General features: G+C 37.7%; 1 protein-coding gene across 1 annotated transcript in view; it reads left to right on the forward strand.

Annotated features, from left to right (window-relative positions):
• The window catches only part of LOC150090543 (ATP-binding cassette sub-family C member 1-like), a 198292-nt gene that overhangs the window by 48749 nt on the left and 129058 nt on the right, over nt 1-20485 (forward strand). Inside the window, exon 9 of the mRNA XM_090378813.1 lies at nt 1922-2096. Coding sequence (XP_090234939.1) covers nt 1922-2096 — 175 coding nt within the window. The remainder of the gene's footprint in view (nt 1-1921; nt 2097-20485) is intronic.

Below are 20485 nucleotides of genomic sequence, written 5' to 3' on the forward strand. Positions count from 1 at the left end.
AGTGCAATACATTGCAACTAGTGAGGGAAGAGGACAATGAGATACAGATAAAATGATGCCCTTCAAACTACTTAGATTTTTGTTTAAGAGTTGTTTATGGTGTGTTTACACTAATATTATATAGATTATTATACTCTTAAAGATATGCCTTGTTGCATTTAATTTTACTTCAATGTTAACTATGAATACATCATTATATTTAAAAAACAGTTAATATTTGTGTGCATATCAAATACTATTTTAGTGCAGAAAGCCTCAAACTATGTAAAATACAAACTGACATTAGTTAGTGCATTTACATCATTACTACATAGTCGAATTTTTTTAGACAAACAGGTTTGTAGATTAGAATCATTATTGTAACATCTAATATTATAAAATCCGTCACAAAGAGTTGCCATCTTTATACTTCAAATAAATATCTCTTCCCCATTGGGGAAGATTGCTGTTACTTATTTTCAGTTGAGCTTCACCACTCAGACAGCACTGTTTTAAAACTATTGGCTTCTCATCAGTGAGTGGGTAAGTACCCAGTGGTATAAGGGGTGACAACCCAGTTGTGACTTATTTTCACAATGTGGGAGATGCGAAAAGGTGTCGGCAGACAAATATTTTAGGACAAAGCCTCAAACTATGACAAAAAATTCATGTAGTAATGATGCAAATGCACTAACGAATGACAGTTTGCATGTATATCTTAATATTTTTTGTGGTCTCTGGCCTCTACCTCAAATATAAGTGTTCCATCTGAAAAAAGGTTGGGAGGCACTGACAGTGTACAAGGTTTCATCAAAACATTTGTTTTGATGAAACCCTGCATCAAAATTTGAGCATGCACTGATTAAGTTTTAATGAACCAGTCTAATGGAAATCTGCTTTGAGTAAATGTTTTTCTCATCTGTAGCCTCTACTAAAAATGATGAAATGTGAACATTTAAATTTTGCATTTTTAAGAAATATTAAAGGTGATTAGTCTTTGGTATATGGATATGACATGGAGATAAAAGCACTCAGTGGAAGACAATGCAGTTAAGGCCAAAAGAGGTGCAGCAATCAAAATTTGCAGAACTGAAACAGGAAATGAAAGGAAAACAATTTGAGTCAATTCAAGAAATCCAATCAAACATGAGACTGCCTGAAAGGATTCACAAAAGATTTCCAAAAATGTTTAGATTAGGGCATGCACAACTGAACAAGAATGGGGTTGCAGAAGGAGATTATATTGATAAGTGTTGTAAACATTTTTTATTTTAATGCACCAGTTTAATTATAAGTTATTAATAAAGATATTAATTTATGGGCGCCTCCGTAGCCAGGTGGGAAGGAGCAGCAGTGCGTAGCACATGCTTCTTGATTAGACCGGGGTTCGAGCCCGTCACCACCAAATACGGAGTATGCGGAAAGGTCAAGGAATGACCACCGCATATCCCGGAGCAATATGACCTTAGTTGCTAATGCTCCTAAAAAAAAAACCAAATATTAATTTATATATTAATTAAAGTTGATTTTTTGTAACATTCACTGAACTTCTTATATGGGAAGAAGTGGAGTACTTTCATGGTTTCTGCCAAATTACAGATGGACCTCATATTGAATTTTATTATCATGAAAGAAACAGTTTGTCATTTGTTAATAGATTTGATGTCTTCTATTGGTTTAACCACAAATTTCTGAAATATGGAAACCAAGTAAATAAAAATATTGTTTAAAAATATAGGCTTAAAGAAATATTGGTTGTCATATTCCAGAGTTTTAAGTTTAAACTAATACATTCTGTGTTATATGGAGAAGCTATATTTTATTGTATTAATGACAATTTCCTCAAGGTTAAAATTCTCATTATGTATAACAAAAATATCATATCATATTTGATAGGCTGGCATTACTTTTTATCCCTTGTCTTTGCAATTTCTATTTGCAGCTATTTTCTTGATTTCCTGAATAGTGACAAGCCCTACTGGCTTCTTTATTTGATGTCAGTAATGCTATTTCTGGCAAAATTTTTATGTGGTTTCATTAACACGCAAAGAGATCATCACCTTGTTGTCTCTGCTCTAAGAATCAAGTCGGCTCTCCTCTCAGCTATTTACCAGAAAGTAGGAATATTACCTTCTTTTTATATTCCTCTATAATTTGTCAATTTAATTCAAAATTAAAACTTTTTCAAAAAGTCATTCTTATGATTTAAATGAAAGTTTTTTTCATTATAAAATAACTGATATATTTTTGTAGGTATTTATAGTTGACCCCCAGTGCAATGAGAAAGGTGGTAATTTTATCAAAAGGATTATTATACAGACATGTTGGACAGACAACTTGTGTGATCAAGACCTGTTGATAACTGGTCTCAATCACACAAGTTCTGTCCACCATGTCTAGTATAAAGTTTTGATACAACAGGATTCCCATAATGTGTTTTATACAATGTCAGGGATTATTATGTTGATAGGCCATAAAATCAGTAAAGCTTTTGAAAATTCATTATGTAGATTTGTTTATCTTTGTGGTGGTTGCTGAAGAAAGTGCTTTTTAATCCTAATTTGAGAATAGCCAACCTCAATGTACAGAATTTGTAGACCAGTAGCTTAATATATAGCAAACTTGCTATATATTATGCAATGCACCAGTCCCCAGCCACAGGGGGACCTGTAAATGGGCCTGATATTCTTATGTTAAAACTTATAAAAAAAAAAAAAATTAATGTAGGGCCTCAAAATTGAACTTTGCACTGAGCAAACCCAACAGGTTTGCTACACCACTGGCCTGGATTGATTTACCATTAAAACTACAAGGAATTGAATGCATAGTTCACTTTTATTTTTCAGTATAAGCAATTTAGGTAAGTGGGGAGTATTTCTAAATAGATATGAAAGCATAATTCCATGGTACTTATGTATTTTGTGAGTTGTGCTGAATACACAATTTTTTTTTTTTTTTTAAGCAAAAATATCAATTTCCGAAAATATAGAACTTTTTAACTTAATTTAATTTTACTAATTTATTTATTTTTACTTCATAAAGCTCAATTAAGCTCACAGAAAAGGATTTAATTTTGAAAGGGTTATCAAATATGGTTTCAAAATTAGTCTTTCCACTGGAAAAGCTTACTTGATTAGGGTAGTTATTGGAAATACTGATGTGGTAAACTAATGTGTGGCCTTTTATTTTAGTTTTCCACCCACCACTAAAATGAGGTTCATATTTTAGTAACATAGTTTAGTAATAATTTAAATAACAGTTTATTTAAATTATTACTGTAAGCCATAATAGAACTTATGAAAAAGTTAAGTTTCCTGCTTCCTAGCAAGTGCAAACTAGGTTTGAAAATTTAATATTTATTTATATTAATTATATGCACTGAATTATTTCTATTTTATTTAGTGTACCTGTATGATTCAGTTATGCTTTTCATATTTTATATCAAACTTTTCTAAGTGTTGAAAAGAACTCAGAACTGAAATCAGAACTTCAATTATTTTAATATAGAAAAAGCTTTATTGGCAATGATTAGTAAACAGTCTTTCTTTTTTTACAAGATTTCAATTCTCATGAGTAAATGTTGTGGTCCTTAATGACTAAATGAACAAATTAGTCCAAAGCATCATTTTAGTTCATAGTAAATGAAATGGTATCGTTTTTGTTAAATTTCATATTGTGAATGGCTTCACAATATGTATTTGTTATTGTACTACCTCAAATAAGCGAAGCTTCCCCAGTAGAGAAGACTAATGTTACTTATTCTCAGTGTATATGACTGCTCAGACGGCACCATTTTGAAGCTTAATGGCCTCTCATTGGTGGGTGGGTAGATACTCTTGATATGATTATCAGCAGTGATTATTCATGCATAAAGAATATGCAGATACAAGAACCACTAGGTGGAAGTGATCAGTGTATTGATGTGGGATTTAATTAAAGATGTAACTACCATAAGGGAAAATTTTTTGCTTCTGTAACAGTGACTACAGTGGTCTCAGACAGTCTTTAAATTCATATATAGTTGGATCAACTGAGATGTTACCTTCAGCCAGTTATAAATAGGAAGCATTCAAGGAATTAATCGTAGAAGCTATTAGGCTTTTCATACCAATTAAGAAATACTGTGCCGGGTGTAGGCCTAAATGGACATCAGATGAACTGATGAGACTCGTGGAAGGAAGAAAAATGCATGAGATGTATTAAATTATTGGGCAACACACACCTATAGTATATATAAGCTAGTCTGTAATCAATTCACAAAGGAGGTTAGGAAAGTGAAGGCCAATTACAAGAAGTCCTTGGCAAAGGATATTGATGGTTCAACTTTGATCCTGCTCAGGTTGTTGACAACTGAATGAGTAATTTGCATCTACATTCACACACGAGGAATTCTCTAGAGAAGGGAACCCAAAAATTTAAAGCTCTAACAGGGAGCTAGATGATTTTTAATGGCTGAGAGGAAAGTGGAAGAGAAATTATTGAAGTTAAATATAGGAAAGGCACCTGGGGTGGATGGAATCTATCCAATTATATTAAGGAAGGCAACAAAATAAGTAAGCTAATCCTTAGTCATAATGATGAAAGCATCCTTGGATTCAGCAAGGTCCCCTGCAGACTGGAGATGTGCAAATGTATCCCCATTTCACAGAAGGGGATCAAAGGGTGAAACAATGAATTACAGACCTATTAGTTAAACTTCTGTTCAAGGGTAAAATAATGGAGTAACTGGTTAAAGAAGTAATGCAAGATCATCTAGACAAGGCTGCAGTTCAAACACAGCATGGGTTTGTTAAGGACAAATGTCTGATCAATTTGATTAGATACTACAATGTGGTCACAAGGACTTGGATGCAACAAATAATTTTGATACCATGTACTAGGATTTCAGGAAAGCTTAGTTACTGTTGCACATAAGACTGGTACAAATGGCAGCAGTGTTGGCATTAAGGAAAAGTTGCTGTTATGGCTAAATGGATGGTAGTGGGAGAAGACAGAGTGGTAATCAATGGACATTGCTCTTTGTGAACTAATGTTATTAGTGGAGTCCCTTCCCCCAAGGTTTGCTGTTGGGCCCATTGTTGTTTTCTATATTTATTACTGATATTGATGAAGGAAAATCAGGCTATGTATAAGTTAAGTGCAAATGCATCATTAATACACAGCCAATTCTAAATTAGCAAAATGATTTCTAATTTAGAATCAGGCTTAATTATCCAAGGTTTGCAGTTGATTATCAAAGGTTGGCAGGGTGGGTGATGACAGTAATGCTACTGCAACAGATTCTAGCAAAGTTAGGTAGGTGAGCTGAGAAACTATTGGATTGATTGAATGGGTTTAATGGGGGTTTCTTGCATTATTTTCCACTGCTAATGCAAAAAATTGAGAATTCAGATCTTAGCATTTCCTCATTGAAGGAAATGCTAAGAAATGTTAATCTTGGTAGTAAAAAAAGTACAAATTTTGTATTTTTTTTACTAAAAAATTATATCCTACAGCTACACTAATTATTGAAGCAAATATTTGGCTACCCTACCAGTGACTACTCAATAATTACTGTAGTGTTTTTTTTTTATCATCATCATAGATTTAAAGTATTTCAAATAAGTTTTATACTAAGGTCTTGAGAGAATTTCTTAATAAAAATTACTGCTACTCAGTTATTATCCTATTACACTTCATTTTTTTAAAGTAATAAATTAGTTTACTTTAAAAAGAGTGAACAAAATTTTTTGATGGCAACACTTAAAATCTGAAAAGCAATTTGGATTCTGCCCAATTGGCTGTTTCAAATATTTCAGACTCTTGGACCAAATCAACCTCTTTTAATGGTTAATTATATATTATTTGTATAGTAGGTTAATGTTGGAACTTTATCTTGTGAATTCCTTCTCACTTGCATGACGATTATCAGTGATAGGCACTATCACTGATAATGATTTACACTGATTTACAGTATAATTTGTGTTAAGCTATTTACAGTGTAAGCCTGTAAATAGCCTAACATGAATTTTCATCTTAGGTTCTAGAGTTAATTTCTGTTTAATTCGCTATGGTATTTTATATTTGTTTGTCTAAATCAATATTTACTCTTTAATCCTTGGAATTATAGTGGAATTCTATACTTTCTGCGGTAGAGATAATAGTAATTATTATATATCTACATTCAGATTATAACATTTAAATATGTATATTTAAATCTCATAAGTGAATGAAAAGTATTAAATGAATTTCATTCAGCACTCATTATGACAAGATTTGTGAGACTATTCATTTCCGAAGTCTGCTTCATTTTCAGAAACTGTTTGCCAGCTCAGTTAATGATCATTAGTATATGATCAACACTCTGCACGATACTTCCAGCTTTGAGACCACTAAGGTGGTCTTAAAAAGCTGGAAGTATTTTTTGGCTTTTTTTTCTTGACAAATGAACCATTTAACTATTGAGAAAAGTCAATTTGAAAAATTGTAAGGCCTGTATGGACATAACAGTATGGATGGCAGAAAATAGCCTTTCAACTGGTTTTATTGGCTGGTCTGTGTGAAAAGACACTTTCATAGCACGATTTCACTTTATATTATATTAGTATTAACAGAGGCAAATGATGCCCGAAAGCAAGCTTTATACAGCATCAGCCAAAAAAAACCAACACTTCCCATATCATCTGTCCATCCCTTCTAATATTTTATTTAGTGCTTCCTTGAATTTATTCAAACGATAAGGTTTTGAATGGTTTTAGCAAGCTCAAGGCTGATGGGATTCTTCCTCGTGCTCAGATTCTGCACCTGAGGGGGCATAAATTCATATTGAGGAAAGAAGGTTGTAGAAATGTGTGGAAATTTGCTGTTAGCCAGCGTGTTGTTGATTGCTGGAACAAGCTTCCATCTGTCGTTGTGGAAGTTTGACATCTTGAATAAATTCAAGGCTGAACTAGACAAACATTTGGAGCATTAGCAAGGGCATATGATGCAAGAAAGCAAGTTTAAATAACATCAGCCAAAAAAAAACCCTTATTTCACCCATCCCCTCACTCAATGTTTGTCAGGTTCTGCCTTGAATCTATTTCAGCTGTCAACTTCAACGACAGATGGAAGTTTGTTCCAGCAATCAACTACCCGCTGGCTAATGGCAAACTTCCGCACATCTATCCTACATCTGTCTTTCCTCATTTTGAATTTGTCCTCTCAGGTGATTATTCTGAGCAAGAGGAAGAATCCCATTGGCATTGAGCATGCTCAAGATTGGTAATTTGCAAAACTCAAGCCTTTCTTCGTAAGAGCAGCCCTTTGTGTTCTGTTCACTAATCTTGTTGACCTTCTCTGTACTCATTCCAACAGCTCTACATCCTTCTTAAAATGAGGCCTCCAGACCTGTATACAGTACTCAAGGTGTGGCCTGACCATTGCCTTATACAAGGGGATAATCACCTCCTTATCCCTACTAGAAAAATTCCTGTTTATCATTGACAAGACACCAGGCGCTACTCTTGCAGACCATTTGCACTACTCAGAAAACTTCATATCTGCCTGCACCATTACCCCCAGGTCCTTTTTTTTCTCTGTCAGTGTGGTACCACAGAGTTACTGACCGGGCTATCCAGGTGAGTCAAGTGCCTGCCTGGCAACCCAAAGGTTGCAGGTGGTTCGAATCCTGCCTCGGGCCTGGATCACAGTACCTGCTCAGGTAGCTAACAAACTAAAATATTCAGTTAGTTTGTTAGCTACCTGAGCAGGATCATCAACAGTTGAACCATTGATATCAAGTGGACCAATCTGATTCATCCCCTTCCTTCTAGAGTTTACATAAGTAAGAACTCTTTTCTGTGTTTCTTTGCATCCTTTGCCAAAGATTTCTTGTAGTCTGCCTTCACCTGCCTAACCTCCTTTGTAACTTGGTTAGAGACCAGCTTTATATCTATCATAGGCTTCTGTGTCACATGTTAATTTATATGTATCCCATGCATTTTTTTTCTCTGTCACATGTCTAATTAGTTCATCTGACATCCATTTAGGCCTAAACCTTGAACAATATTTCTTTGTTGGTATGAAAAGCCTAGTAGCTTCCAAGATTAATTTTTTGAATGCTTCCCATTTCAAATTTGTTGTTGGTAGCATTATCAGTTGGTCTCACCGTATAGAATTTAAATACTGTCTCAGACCACCGTAGTCACCTTTACGAAAGAAAAAACCCTTTCCTTTAACCTTGATGGTAGTTACCTCTGAGTAAATCCCACTTCAGCACACTGTGATCACTGCTACCTAGTGGTTCCTTTATCTGCAGATTCTTGATGCATGAAGAATCACTACTGATAATCAGATCTAGAGTATTACTCCCTGTAGTTGCCTGGCACCTCTGTATCCAGGTGGGCAGGAGCAGCAGTGCGTAGCACACTTCTTGATTAGACCAAGGTTCGAGCCCGTGACCACCAAATATGGAGGATGTGGAAAGGTCAGGGAATGACCACCGCATGTCCCCGGAACAATATTGCCTCAGTCGCTAATGCTCCTAAAAAAAAAAAAAACCCCAAACCCTCTAGTTGCCTCCCGAACATACTGCTGAAGAAAACAGTCAACCAATAAATCCACAAAAGCCTTGCTAGTGTGTGAGTGACCAATCCACAAATTTCAGTCAATCTCTGGGAAATTAAAATCCTCCATTATAAGACACTCTGATTTATTGGCCCACTATTTCTCTGCACAATTGCTGGTGGATCTCAGCAAGTGGATGTGTGAAATGGGAAGTGGGTTATTTTTGGCTGATGCTATATAAGCTTGCTTTCTTGCATCATATGCCTCTGCTAATGCTAAATTCTCCTTCTACAATAACATATGGGAGTTTGTTCCTACAATCAGCCACCCACTGGCTGAAGGCAAACTTCTGAGATGCCTAGTCTCCAGGTGCTGCAGTTTGCAGAGCTGAAGCTTCTCCTGGTAAGATTATCCTTCTGTTCCTTTCACTAACCTTGTTTCACTTCTCTGCATCCATTCCAACAGATTCATGTCCTTCCTAAAATGAGGACTCTATACCTGTAAGCAGTATTCAGTGTGTGGCCTGACCTATGCCTTATACAATGGGATAATCATCTCCTTATCACTGCTGGTAAAATTCCTATATATCATTGAATAAAATCATGTTTTGTCCTGGCAGCCTGTCTGCTCAATGGCATATCTAACCAGACAATTACCACCAAGTGTTTGTCATTCTCCACTACCTTGAGTATGGTATCACACAGTTGGTACATTAATCCAGTTTTTTGCTCCATGTACAAAGTACCTTTCATTTGTCAGTATTCAGTTTCACTTGCCACTTCTCAGCCCATCTACCCAATTTTTCTAGACCGTGCAGTACTGTGATTAATTTGCCTGCTAACCTTCATATTATCTGTGAACTTAGTTAAACTTTCATTAATATTATTAATGAATATAAAAAACAATGAAGACCCCAGCATTCAATCCTTGGAGACTCCTCTAATAACATTAGTTCAAGAAGAACAGTGCCCATTTGTAAAAACAGTCTTCTCTCACTCAACCACACGTTTATCCTTTGCAGTAACTTGCCCTTAATGCCACACTGCTCTAATTTGTATAGTAGTCCTTCAGCTGGTAGTCTATTGCTGGAACAAATTTTGTCTGTCATGGAAGTTGACAGCTTAAATTGAAAGCAGAACTGGACATTCATTTGGAATGAATGGATTGGTGAAGTGGAAGGTTTTTTTCGGCTGATTAGCATTAGTAGGACATATGATGCAAGAAAGCAAGTTTATGTTGCATAAGCCAAAAAATAAATACCTTTCCCTTTCACCCATCTGTTCACGCCAAATGTTTGTCTAGTTCTGCCTTGAACCTATTTAAGTTGCTGACCTCCACTACAACAGATAGAAGTTAGCATTAGCAGAGGCATATGATGCAAGAAAGCAAGCTTATTCAGCATCAGCCAAAAAAAAAAAAAAGAAAACAACCACTACTCCCATTTCACCCCTCCGTTCGTTCGAAATACCTGTCCAGCTGAGCCTTAAATTTATTTCGGCTATCAACTTCAACAACAAACGATGGGAGTCTATTCCACAAACCAACTGCCCGCTGGCTAAAGGCAAATTTCCGCACATCTATCCGACATCCGTCCTTCCTCAATTTGAATTTATGCCCTCTCAGGTGATTATTCTGAGCAAGAGGAAGAATCCCATCGGCATTGGGCATGCTCAAGCCATTCAAAGCCTTATACACCTCTATCAGATCACCTCGCCGATGCCTAGTCTCCAGGCTCTGTAATTTGCAAAACTTAAGCCTTTCTTCTTAAGAGCAACCCTTTGTTCCATTCACCAATCTTGTTGCCCTTCTCTGTACTCGTTCCAGCAGCTCTACATCCTTCCTGAAATGAGGCCTCCAGACCTGTATACAGTACTCAAGGTGTGGCCTGACCAATGCCTTATACAAGGGAATAATCACATCCCTGTCCCTGCTTGAAAAATTCCTGTATATCATTGACAAGACACCATGAGCTACTCTTGCAGCTCGTCTGCACTGCTCAGAGAACTTCATATCTGCCTGCACAATTACCCCCAGGTCCTTTTCATTCTCTACCACTGTCAGCGTAGTACCACAGAGTTGATACGTTGATCTGGGGTTACTGTTTCCCATATGTAGTACTTTACATTTGTCAATGTTAAACTTCATTTGCCACCTCTCAGCCCATCTGCTCAACCTTTCCAGATCCTGTTGCAGCAGCATAGTATCAGTAGTGTCCTTAACAACCCTGCCAACCTTGGTATCATCTGCAAACTTGGACATTAAGCCTGATACACCATCATCAATATCATTTATAAATACAGAAAACAACAATGGACCCAACACTGAACCCTGAGGAACTCCACTAATAACATTAGTCCACGTTGAGCAGTGTCCATTGATTACCACTCTCTGTATTCTGCCACTCAACCATCCCTTTATCCATAGCAGCAATTTGCCTCCAATGCCACACTTCTCCAATTTGTGCAGCAGTCTTCCATGCGCAACAGTATCAAAAGCCTTTCTAAGATCCAAATATATAATATCAAAGTTACTCCCTGCATCCAGTTCTTTTGTGACTACATCATAGTATCCAATCAAATTGGTCAGACAAGACCTGCCTTTAACAAAACCATGCTGTGTCTGAGCTATAACTGAATTCTTGTCCAGATGATCCTGCAGTGCTTCTTTAACCAGTGCCTCCATTAATTTTCCTGGAACCAAAGTTAAACTAACAGGTCTATAATTACTTGTGTCAGCCTTTGATCCTCCTTTGTGAATTGGGGTTACATTTGCACATCTCCAGTCCATGGGTACCTCCCCTGAGTCCAAAAAAGCTCTCATAATTATGGCTAGGGGTTTGCTTACTTCCTTTGCTGCCTCCTTTAATATAACTGGATAGATCCCATCCACCCCGGGTGCCTTTTTTATGTTTATCCTCAACAATTTCTCCTCCACTTTCCTCTCAGTTATTAGAAAATAATCTAGCCCACTGCGACATTCCCTACGACTTCACCTACGACATTCCCCTTCCTGAATAACTCCTCATGTGTGAATGTAGATGCAAAATACTCGTTTAGATTGTTAGCCACCTGAGCTGGATCCTCAACTGTTGAACCATCAACATCCAGTGGACCAATCTGATTCATCCCTTTCCTTCTTGAGTTTAAATAGGTAAAGAACTCTTTTCTGTTTTTCTTTGCATCCTTTGCCAAGGATTTCTCATAATCTGCCTTTGCCTGCCTAATCTCCTTTGTGACTTGGTTACAGACCAACTTATATCTATCATAGGCTTCCATGTCAGCCATTAATTTGTATGTATCCTATGCATTTTTCTTCTCTGCCATATGTCTCATTAGTTCATCTGACAACCATTTAGGCCTGAACCTTGAACAATATTTCTTAGTTGGTATGTAAAGCCTGGTAGCTTCCAAGATTAGTTCCTTGAATGCTTCCCATTTTGAATTTGCTGTTGGTAACATCATCAGTTGGTCCCACTGTATAGAATTTAAATACTGTCTCAGACCATCATAGTCGCCTTTACGAAAACAAAAACCCTTCCCTTTACCTCTGATGGTAGTTACCTCCTTGAGTAAATCCCACTTCAGCACACTGTGATCACTGCCACCCAGTGGTTCCTTTATCTGCAGATTCCTAATGCATGAAGAATCACTACTGATAATCAGATCATGAGTATTACTCCCTCTAGTTGCCTCCCGAACCTGCTAGTGTAGAAAACAATCATCCAATAAATCCACAAAAGCCCTGCTGGTGTGTGAGTGACCAACCCACAAATTCCAGTCAATATCTGGGAAATTAAAATCCCCCATTATAAGACTCTCTGATTTACTGGCCCATTCTATTTCCCTGTACAGTATCTTATTATACTCATCAGAGTCATTAGGCCTATAGCACACTCCTACTCTCAATTTTGATTTACCTATGCTTATGTCACACCAAACTGACTCAACCCCTGTCCATCAATGTCGACTGGCTTCACTTCCTTGGATTTTGTGTTTTTTAACTAATAGCATAACCCTTCCTCCCCTCCTGTCCTTTCTATCCTTTCTATACACATTGTACTCCCCAAATTCCAGTTCTGCATTCCTTATATCTGTGTGACACCACGTCTCTGATATCCCAACAATATCTGCCTTTGATGTTTTGAGCAATACCTCAAATTCATAAAATTTATTTACTAAACTCCTAGCATTGGTGTACACACAAGTATACATGCACCTTTTTCTATTCTTAGCTACCCTAACACAACCCATGTGTTTACTTGTATCACAATGACTTCCAGCAGTCTCTGAAATATCCTGCATCTTGTTTTTCAGGCTTCTGCTCATTCCAATAGAAGCAGTGCAAGAATCTCTTTCACCTCTGCCAGTGGCTACTGTTAATCTATTAGTCTTTGTCTCCCCCCAAGCTAGCAGTTTTCCGACTCACCTAACACTGCCTCGATAGCATCAGCAAATATTCTTGCACCCTTTCTATTTAAGTGTATCCCATCCCTGTAGAAGCAATCTCTCCTGTTAACAAGTACATTCCAGGCTGAAAAAAATTCTACCCCTTGAGCCTTGCACAATCTTTCCAGGGCCGAATTGATCGACAAGGCTCTCATCATATACTCCCTCCTATCGTGTCTGGGCAGAATTGCAGACACTTTCAAATTCAACCCTACTTCACGGCTTTTTTTCAACAGTGACCTGTACTTGTTAAGTAATTCCGCTGGTCTCCTACTCTTAATATCATTAGTGCCAACGTGTACAACTATATCACCTTTAGTGCCCTTAAAAGATGATATCTGCTCTACCACGTCATCAACCTTTGCCCCTGGCAGACATACCCTGGTCCTGTTCCACCTATCCTTTTTACAAAGCATGTTCCCCGTTTCCCTGACAATAGTCACCAACAACTACTAGTTCCTGTGGGACCAGCGCATTCTGCCTTGGGGGCTGCTTCTGTGTTGCAAGATGACCAAGTGCAAGCTCTGGCGTTGATGTGGGCAGCTGAGAGCTTGATGGGCCCCTCAATTTATTTCCTTCGAGGGCATCCACCCTGTCCTTCAAGGTCTCATATAGGCCCATAACAACGCCGAGTTGTCGCCTAATTTCCTTGCACTCCTTGCATCGTGCACACACAAAGACATCCCCCATGGCAGTATCATGTCCCGTACCAGATTGCTCCGCAAACATCAAGCAAACAGTGCATCTTAAAAGGCTGTGATTCAGAGGGCAACTGCCCCCCTCAGTTCTCCCCTGAGTCACAGCACTCCCATTAGCTTGAGCCTTTTGCTTTGCTGCTCTGGTCAGAGTCATGATTTCGATTTAAATATCAATAAAATTACAATTTCAGAACAAAATTAAAACCTTAAACTTGTATCTTAACACAGTTATAAAGCTATATTTATTTTTCAGTATCGAGTGTTATCTACGAGTTCCCTTTATATAACTTCCGTATCAAGTATGTACTAATTATTTGTTACGTTTGTACTCTAAGTCGTTATATATATATATATATAGTTAAAAGTACAAATTAATTGACAATGAAGTTTAACAAGATTAATAGATCTACTGATTAATTGACAATATTATATTATGCACTATACTATAATTCCGGATATGCTGTATCGCGTTTCAGTAACGAGTGTTATCTACGAAATCCCTTTATATAACTTCCGTATCAAGTTATGTATTAATTATTTATTTTTACTAATTATTTATGTTCCGTAACCTAAGTGGTTATATGTATAGTTAAAAGTGCAATTTAATTGCCAATGAAGTTCGACAAGATTAATAGATTTACTGATTAATTTTCACGCAACAATGGCGGCTGTTTATGAACGGTAAACACGTGGATTTGATACCCTTTCCGATACTAAGTAATACCTACAAATCTCTATCTAAGTTACTTTAACTTTAAATACCGTAAATAGGAATATAAAGCTACTCTAGAAATAAGTAATATGTCAATTTAAACTAATAAAGCAGAAAATAAATCAGAAAAAACTTCTCTGTTCCAGGAGCGGCAGAAAGGCACGTCCGCACAGGAAACTCTAGTCCTCAAAACTGTTCGTTCCAACTATCAACCACCTGCTGGCTAAAGGCAAATTTTTGCACATCTATCCTACAATTGTCTTTCCTCAATTTGGATTTATGCCCCCCCCCCTCAGGTGAGTAATCTGAGCAAGAAGAAAAATCCCATTAGCATGGACTTGCGCAATCTATTCAAGGCCTTATACACCTCTATTAGATCACCTTGCAGTAGCCTAGTCTCCAGAAGCAGCAATTTGCAGAACTTAAGCCTTTCTTGGTAACACCAACCCTTTGTTCCACTTAAAAAGAAGTACAGAGAAGGGCAATGAGATTGCCCTTCTCTGTAAGCTCCAGACCTGTATACAGTACAGGTCTGGAGCTTACATATACAGTACTGTATACAGGCCTCCAGACCTGTATACAGTACTCAAGGTGTGGCCTGACCATGTCCTCATACAAGAGGACAATTGCCCCCTTATCCCTGCTAGCAAAATTCCTGTATATCATTGAAAAGACACTGAGCTACTCTTGCAGCCTTTTTGCACTGCTCAGAAAACTTCATATTTCAATGCACAATTAACCCCAGGTCCTTTTCATTCTCCACTACCCTGAGTGTAGTACCACCCAGTTGATACATTACCCAGGGGTTACTGTTACCCATATGGAGTACTTTACATTTGTCAGTGTTAAACTTCAGTTGCCACCTCTTCCGTATCAAGTATGTAAAGTTGAGCCCATCTGCTCAACTTTTCCAGATCCTGTTGCAGTAGCATACTATCATTACTGTCATTAACAACCCTGCCGCCCTTTGTATTGTCTGCAAACTTATAAATTAACCTTGATATACCTTGTTTCATTTATATCATTGATATACAGGAACTCCCCAGCTTATGTAAGGGTTGCTGCCTGCAAAACACTAAGTTGGATTTTACATAAGTCCATTTCCCCCATGCTTGTGCAGCACTCGCAACTGTGCTTGCTGAATTGATTGAATCAAAAAATAAATGTTCGAACATGTAAATAGAATTTTGTTGTATTTATTCAATTTTTTTATCTCATGCACAGGAAAAATTATAAAAGTATGCAATTTAAAAAATTATAAAATTACAAAAGAGTGGAGACAGGCATAATGTCGGCACGTTTTACCTCTCGAGCATTGACGTCTTCAGCTGATAAGTACGGTGCTGTGGACGATGTGAGGGCTATGTAGATTTAGAAGGGCTCAGCTGCTCAACCTTACGAAAGAACATTAATGGATGACTGGACAGTGGCTTTTTTCTTTTCATTGTAGATTTCTTTGTAGCAAGCAAGCATATCATTCACCCCCTCTTAACTTTTAAGAATCATCTGCTGTCAGGATCCATCTTCTCAAACCTCTCCATTGCCGATGCAATTTCAAGAAATGCCATTGCCATCTCTCTGGTGAAGTATCAGCTCCTCATTTGATTCATTTTGAGTTTCTTCAGCATTTTCTTCTTTCACTATCGCTGCCTGCAAGTGAATAAGTTCTTTGTTAGATAATTCCTTCTCTTCTTCCTCTATTAACTCCTCCGTGTTTGGCATCAACCTCCAACTGAAGTAGCTCTGCAACTTTTACAATCTTATCTGTAACCTCTTCATATGATTTTCCTTTTTCAAATCCTTCTAAGCCTTTTACATGCCATTTGCATATTTTCTTCCATGTGCCATTTAAACGACTTTTAGTAATTTCCACCCAGGCCTTATTAATGTTTAAGATGGTGTGGTAAATATTGTAAGATGTCCAAAAGTCTCTTAACATAAATTTTTTTTTTCTCAACGTCTAGTGCAGACAATGCCTAAGCAAATGAGTGTAAATAGTATGCTTTTAAATTCAAAATAACACCCTGATCCATAGGTTGGATGAGTGAAGTCGTGTTTGGCGATAGAAATATGACTCTCACATTTGAATTGAAATCATCTAGATGCATAGGATGCCCAGGAGCATTATCTAATAGAAGCAAAATCTTGAAAGGAATGTCTTTGGCTTTTCAATATTTTTCAACCTCAGGAATGAAGCAGCATTTAAACCAATCCTCAAAGAGATATTATTATCCAAACTCTCTGGTTCAGTCGTAAATGCATGGGTAGGGTGACTTTATTGATGCCCTTAAATGCATGAGGATTTACCGAGTGATACGCAAGTAGTGGTTTTAATCTGTAATCTCCTGCTGCATTAACCCCAAGCAAGAGCATGGACCTATCTTTCGACCCCTTGAAACCAGGCATTGTATTTTCTTCTTTGGCAATGTATATTCGATCTGGCATTTTTTTTTTTTCCAATACAGAACAATCTCATGAACGTTAAAAATTTGCTGCGTTGAATAGCTGCCTTCATCAATAATTTTTTCTAACACATCACAATTTCTCTGCAGCTGCATAATTGGCACTGGAGACTTCACTGCATACTTTAAAGTTGTGGAAACCAGCACGATGCTTGAACCTATTAAACCACTCGTTGCTTGCCACGAACTTGGGTTGGGGTTCGCTGTACTTAACCTAATATCTTTATAAATACTTCTTGCTTTTTCCTGAATGGTCATTAGACTTGGGGGCACTCTTTTCTGAATCTGATTTTCCATCCATATTATTAACAGCTGTTCCATCTTCGATATAGCACCTATACGCTGTTTTGTGATCACTATTGATCGCCAGTGCATTGATCCTTTGACATGTTCTTTTATACGTGCACTGTCCTTTAAAATAGTATTCACTGTTGAAGCAACAAAACCTAATTCCCTTGCAATAGATGACAAACTTTGTCCTGCTTCGTACTTCAACTTCATTTCTAAATCGGCGCCTCCGTAGCCAGGTGGGAAGGAGCAGCAGTGCATAGCACACGCTTCTTGATTAGACCGGGGTTCAAGCCCGTCACCACCAAATACGGAGGATGCAGAAAGGTCAGGGAATGACCACTGCATATCCCGGAGCAATATGGCCTTAGTTGCTAAGGCTCCTAAAAAAAAAAAAAAAACCAAATAACAATAAATAAACTTCTAAATCAATGTTGTTTGGTTTCCTAGCACTGCCAGCACTTGCACTTTCTGTTGGTCCCTTTCCCTTCACTATTGTAATAAGTAAATAGGAATGAAGAGAAGATCCTGAAAATTTGTTTTTTTTATATGATGAAGATTTCAGTGTAGGGGAACACATTTCACCATAATGGCATAAAAACCCACACAATTGCAGTTCAGTATTAATGCAATAAGATCGAGTTTACTATCCGTTTATAATTAGATGGACTAACAGAAAAGTCCAATAAAACGAAAAAAGCAAATTGTTATATGGTTGTGACCTCCAGAAACATGCCTTAGAAAAATATCACAAAGGTGTTCAAAATGGATTCTTTAACAGGAACATATGATAACGAAAGGGTAGTGCAATTTACATTATAAATATGACCTTTTACAGAGATAAATAGCTTAGTAATATAACGAAATTTCCAAGGACTGGGAATGAATTAGGAAAACAAAGTGTTTGGATTCACATTATATTTTCATGATACCTCCATTTATTCCTACGGGATGCAAGATAAGTTTCCCAGATTTTTTTTTTTTAAATTTAAGTTTGCACCAGCTGGCAAAAACTTATGTAGAGTCAAATTTCTGTAAGTAGAGAATTACGCAAGTCGGAGTTCCTGTATACTGAAAATAACAATGGGCCCAACACAGAACCCTGGGGGACTGCACTAATAACATTAGTCTATGAAGAGCAATGTCCATTGATAACCACTGTCTTCTCCCACTCAACCATCCTTTTATCCATTGTAGCAACTTACCCTTAATGCCATACTGCTCAAATTTGTACAGTAGTCTTCTATGTGCAACAACATCCCCAGGGGCTCACATCTGGTGAGTATGGGCTTGTTACACCCAGGGTCCTGAGCTGGATATCATTCTTCTCTTTCTTGGTGATTCCCTTCTACCTCTCTCTCTCTCTTTGGGGGGGGGCAGTTGCCCTCTGAATCACAGCCTTTTAAAATACATTGCTTGCTTAATGTTTGTGGAGCAATCAGGTACAGGACATGATATTGCCATGGGGGATGACTTTGTGCATGGTGTAAGGAAATCAGGCGACAACTCAGTGTTATGGGCCTATATGAGAGCTTGAAGGACAGGGTGGATGCCCATGAACCAGAGCTTGCACTTGGTCATCACGCAACACAGCAGCAACCCCCAAGGCAGAATGCACTAGTCACCACAGGAACTAGTAGTTGTTGGTGACTCTATTGTCAGGGAAATGAGGAACATGCTTTGTAAAAAGGATAGGTGGAACAGGACCAGAGTGTCTGCCAGGGATAAACGTTGATGACGTAGAGTGGATATCATCTTTTAAGGGCACAAAAGGTGATATTGTACACATTGGCACTAATGATATTAAGAGTAGGAGACCGGTGGAATTACTTAACAAGTACAGGTTACTGTTGAAAAAAAGCTGTGAATTAGGATTGCATTTGAAAGTGTCTGCAATTCTGCCCAGACACGATAGGAGGAAGTATGATGAGAGCCTTGTCGATCAATTCAGCCCTGGAAAGATTGTGCAAGGCTCAAGGGGTAGAATTTTTCATCCTGGCCTGTACTTGTTAACACGAGAGACTGCTTCTACAGGGATGGGATACAATTAAATACAAAGGGTGCAAGAATATTTTTTGCTGATGCTATCGAGGCAGTGTAAGGTGGGTTGGAAAACTGCTAGCTTGGGGGGGATATAAGGACTAATAGATTAACAGTAGCCACTGACAGAATAAAAGTGATTCTTGCACTACTTCTATTGGAATGAGCAGCAGCCTGGAAAACAAGATGCAGGATATTTCAGAGACAGCTGGGGTGATTGCAGTAAAAGTAAACACATGGGTTGTGTTAGGGTAGCTAAGAATAAGAACAAGTGTATGTATACTTGTGTGTACACCAATGCTAGGAATTTGGTAAATGAATTTGAAGTATTGCTCAAAACATCAAGGCAGATATTGTTGGGATATCAGAGACATGGTGTCACACAAATATAAGGAATGGAGAACTGGAATTTGGGAAGTACAATGTGTACAGAAGGGATAAACAGGATGGGAAGGGAGGAGGGGTTATGCTATTAGTTAAGAAACACATAAAATCGAAGGAAGTGAAGCCAGTTGACATCGCTGGACAGTGCAGTGTAGAGTCAATTTTGTGTGACATAAGCACTGGGAGATCAGAATTGAGTAGAAGTGTGTGCTATAGGCCTGATGAGTATAATAAGAAACTGTACAGGGAAATAGTGGGCCAGTAAATCAGTCTTATAATGGGGATTTTAATTTCCCAGATATTGACTGGAATTTGTAGGTTGGTCACTCACACAATAGCAAGGCTTTTGTGGATTTATTGGATGATTGTTTTCTACATCAGCATGTTCGGGAAGCAACTGGAGGGAGTAATACTCTTGATTTGATTATCAGTAGTGGTTCTTCATGTATTAAGAATCTGCAGATAAAGGAAATACTAGGTAGCAGTGATCAGTGTGCTGAAGTGGGATTTACTCAGAGGTAGCTACCATCAGGTGTAAAGGGAAGGGTTTTTGCTTTCGTAAAGGCGACTACGATGGTCTGAGACTGTATTTAAATTCTATACAGTGGGACCAGCTGATGATGTTACCAACAGCAAAATCAAAATGGGAAGCATTCAAAGAACTTATCTTGGAAGCTACTAGTTCTTTACATACCAACTAAGAAATATTGTTCAAGGTTTAGGCCTAAATGGATATCAGATGAACTAATGAGACATATGGCAGAGAAGAAAAATGCATGGAATACATATAAATGAATGGGTGACATGGAAGCCTATGATAGATATAAGCTGGTCTGTAACCAAGACACAAAGGGGATTAGGCAGGCAAAGGCAAATTATGAGAAATCTTTGGCAAAGGATGCAAAGAAAAACAGAAAAGAGTTTTTTTTTTTTTTCTGTTTTTCTTTGCAA

The sequence above is a fragment of the Mastigoproctus giganteus genome, chromosome 1, assembly GCF_048544385.1.
Source record: "Mastigoproctus giganteus isolate SK-2022 chromosome 1, ASM4854438v1, whole genome shotgun sequence".
Taxonomy (NCBI): Eukaryota; Metazoa; Arthropoda; class Arachnida; order Uropygi; family Thelyphonidae; genus Mastigoproctus; species Mastigoproctus giganteus.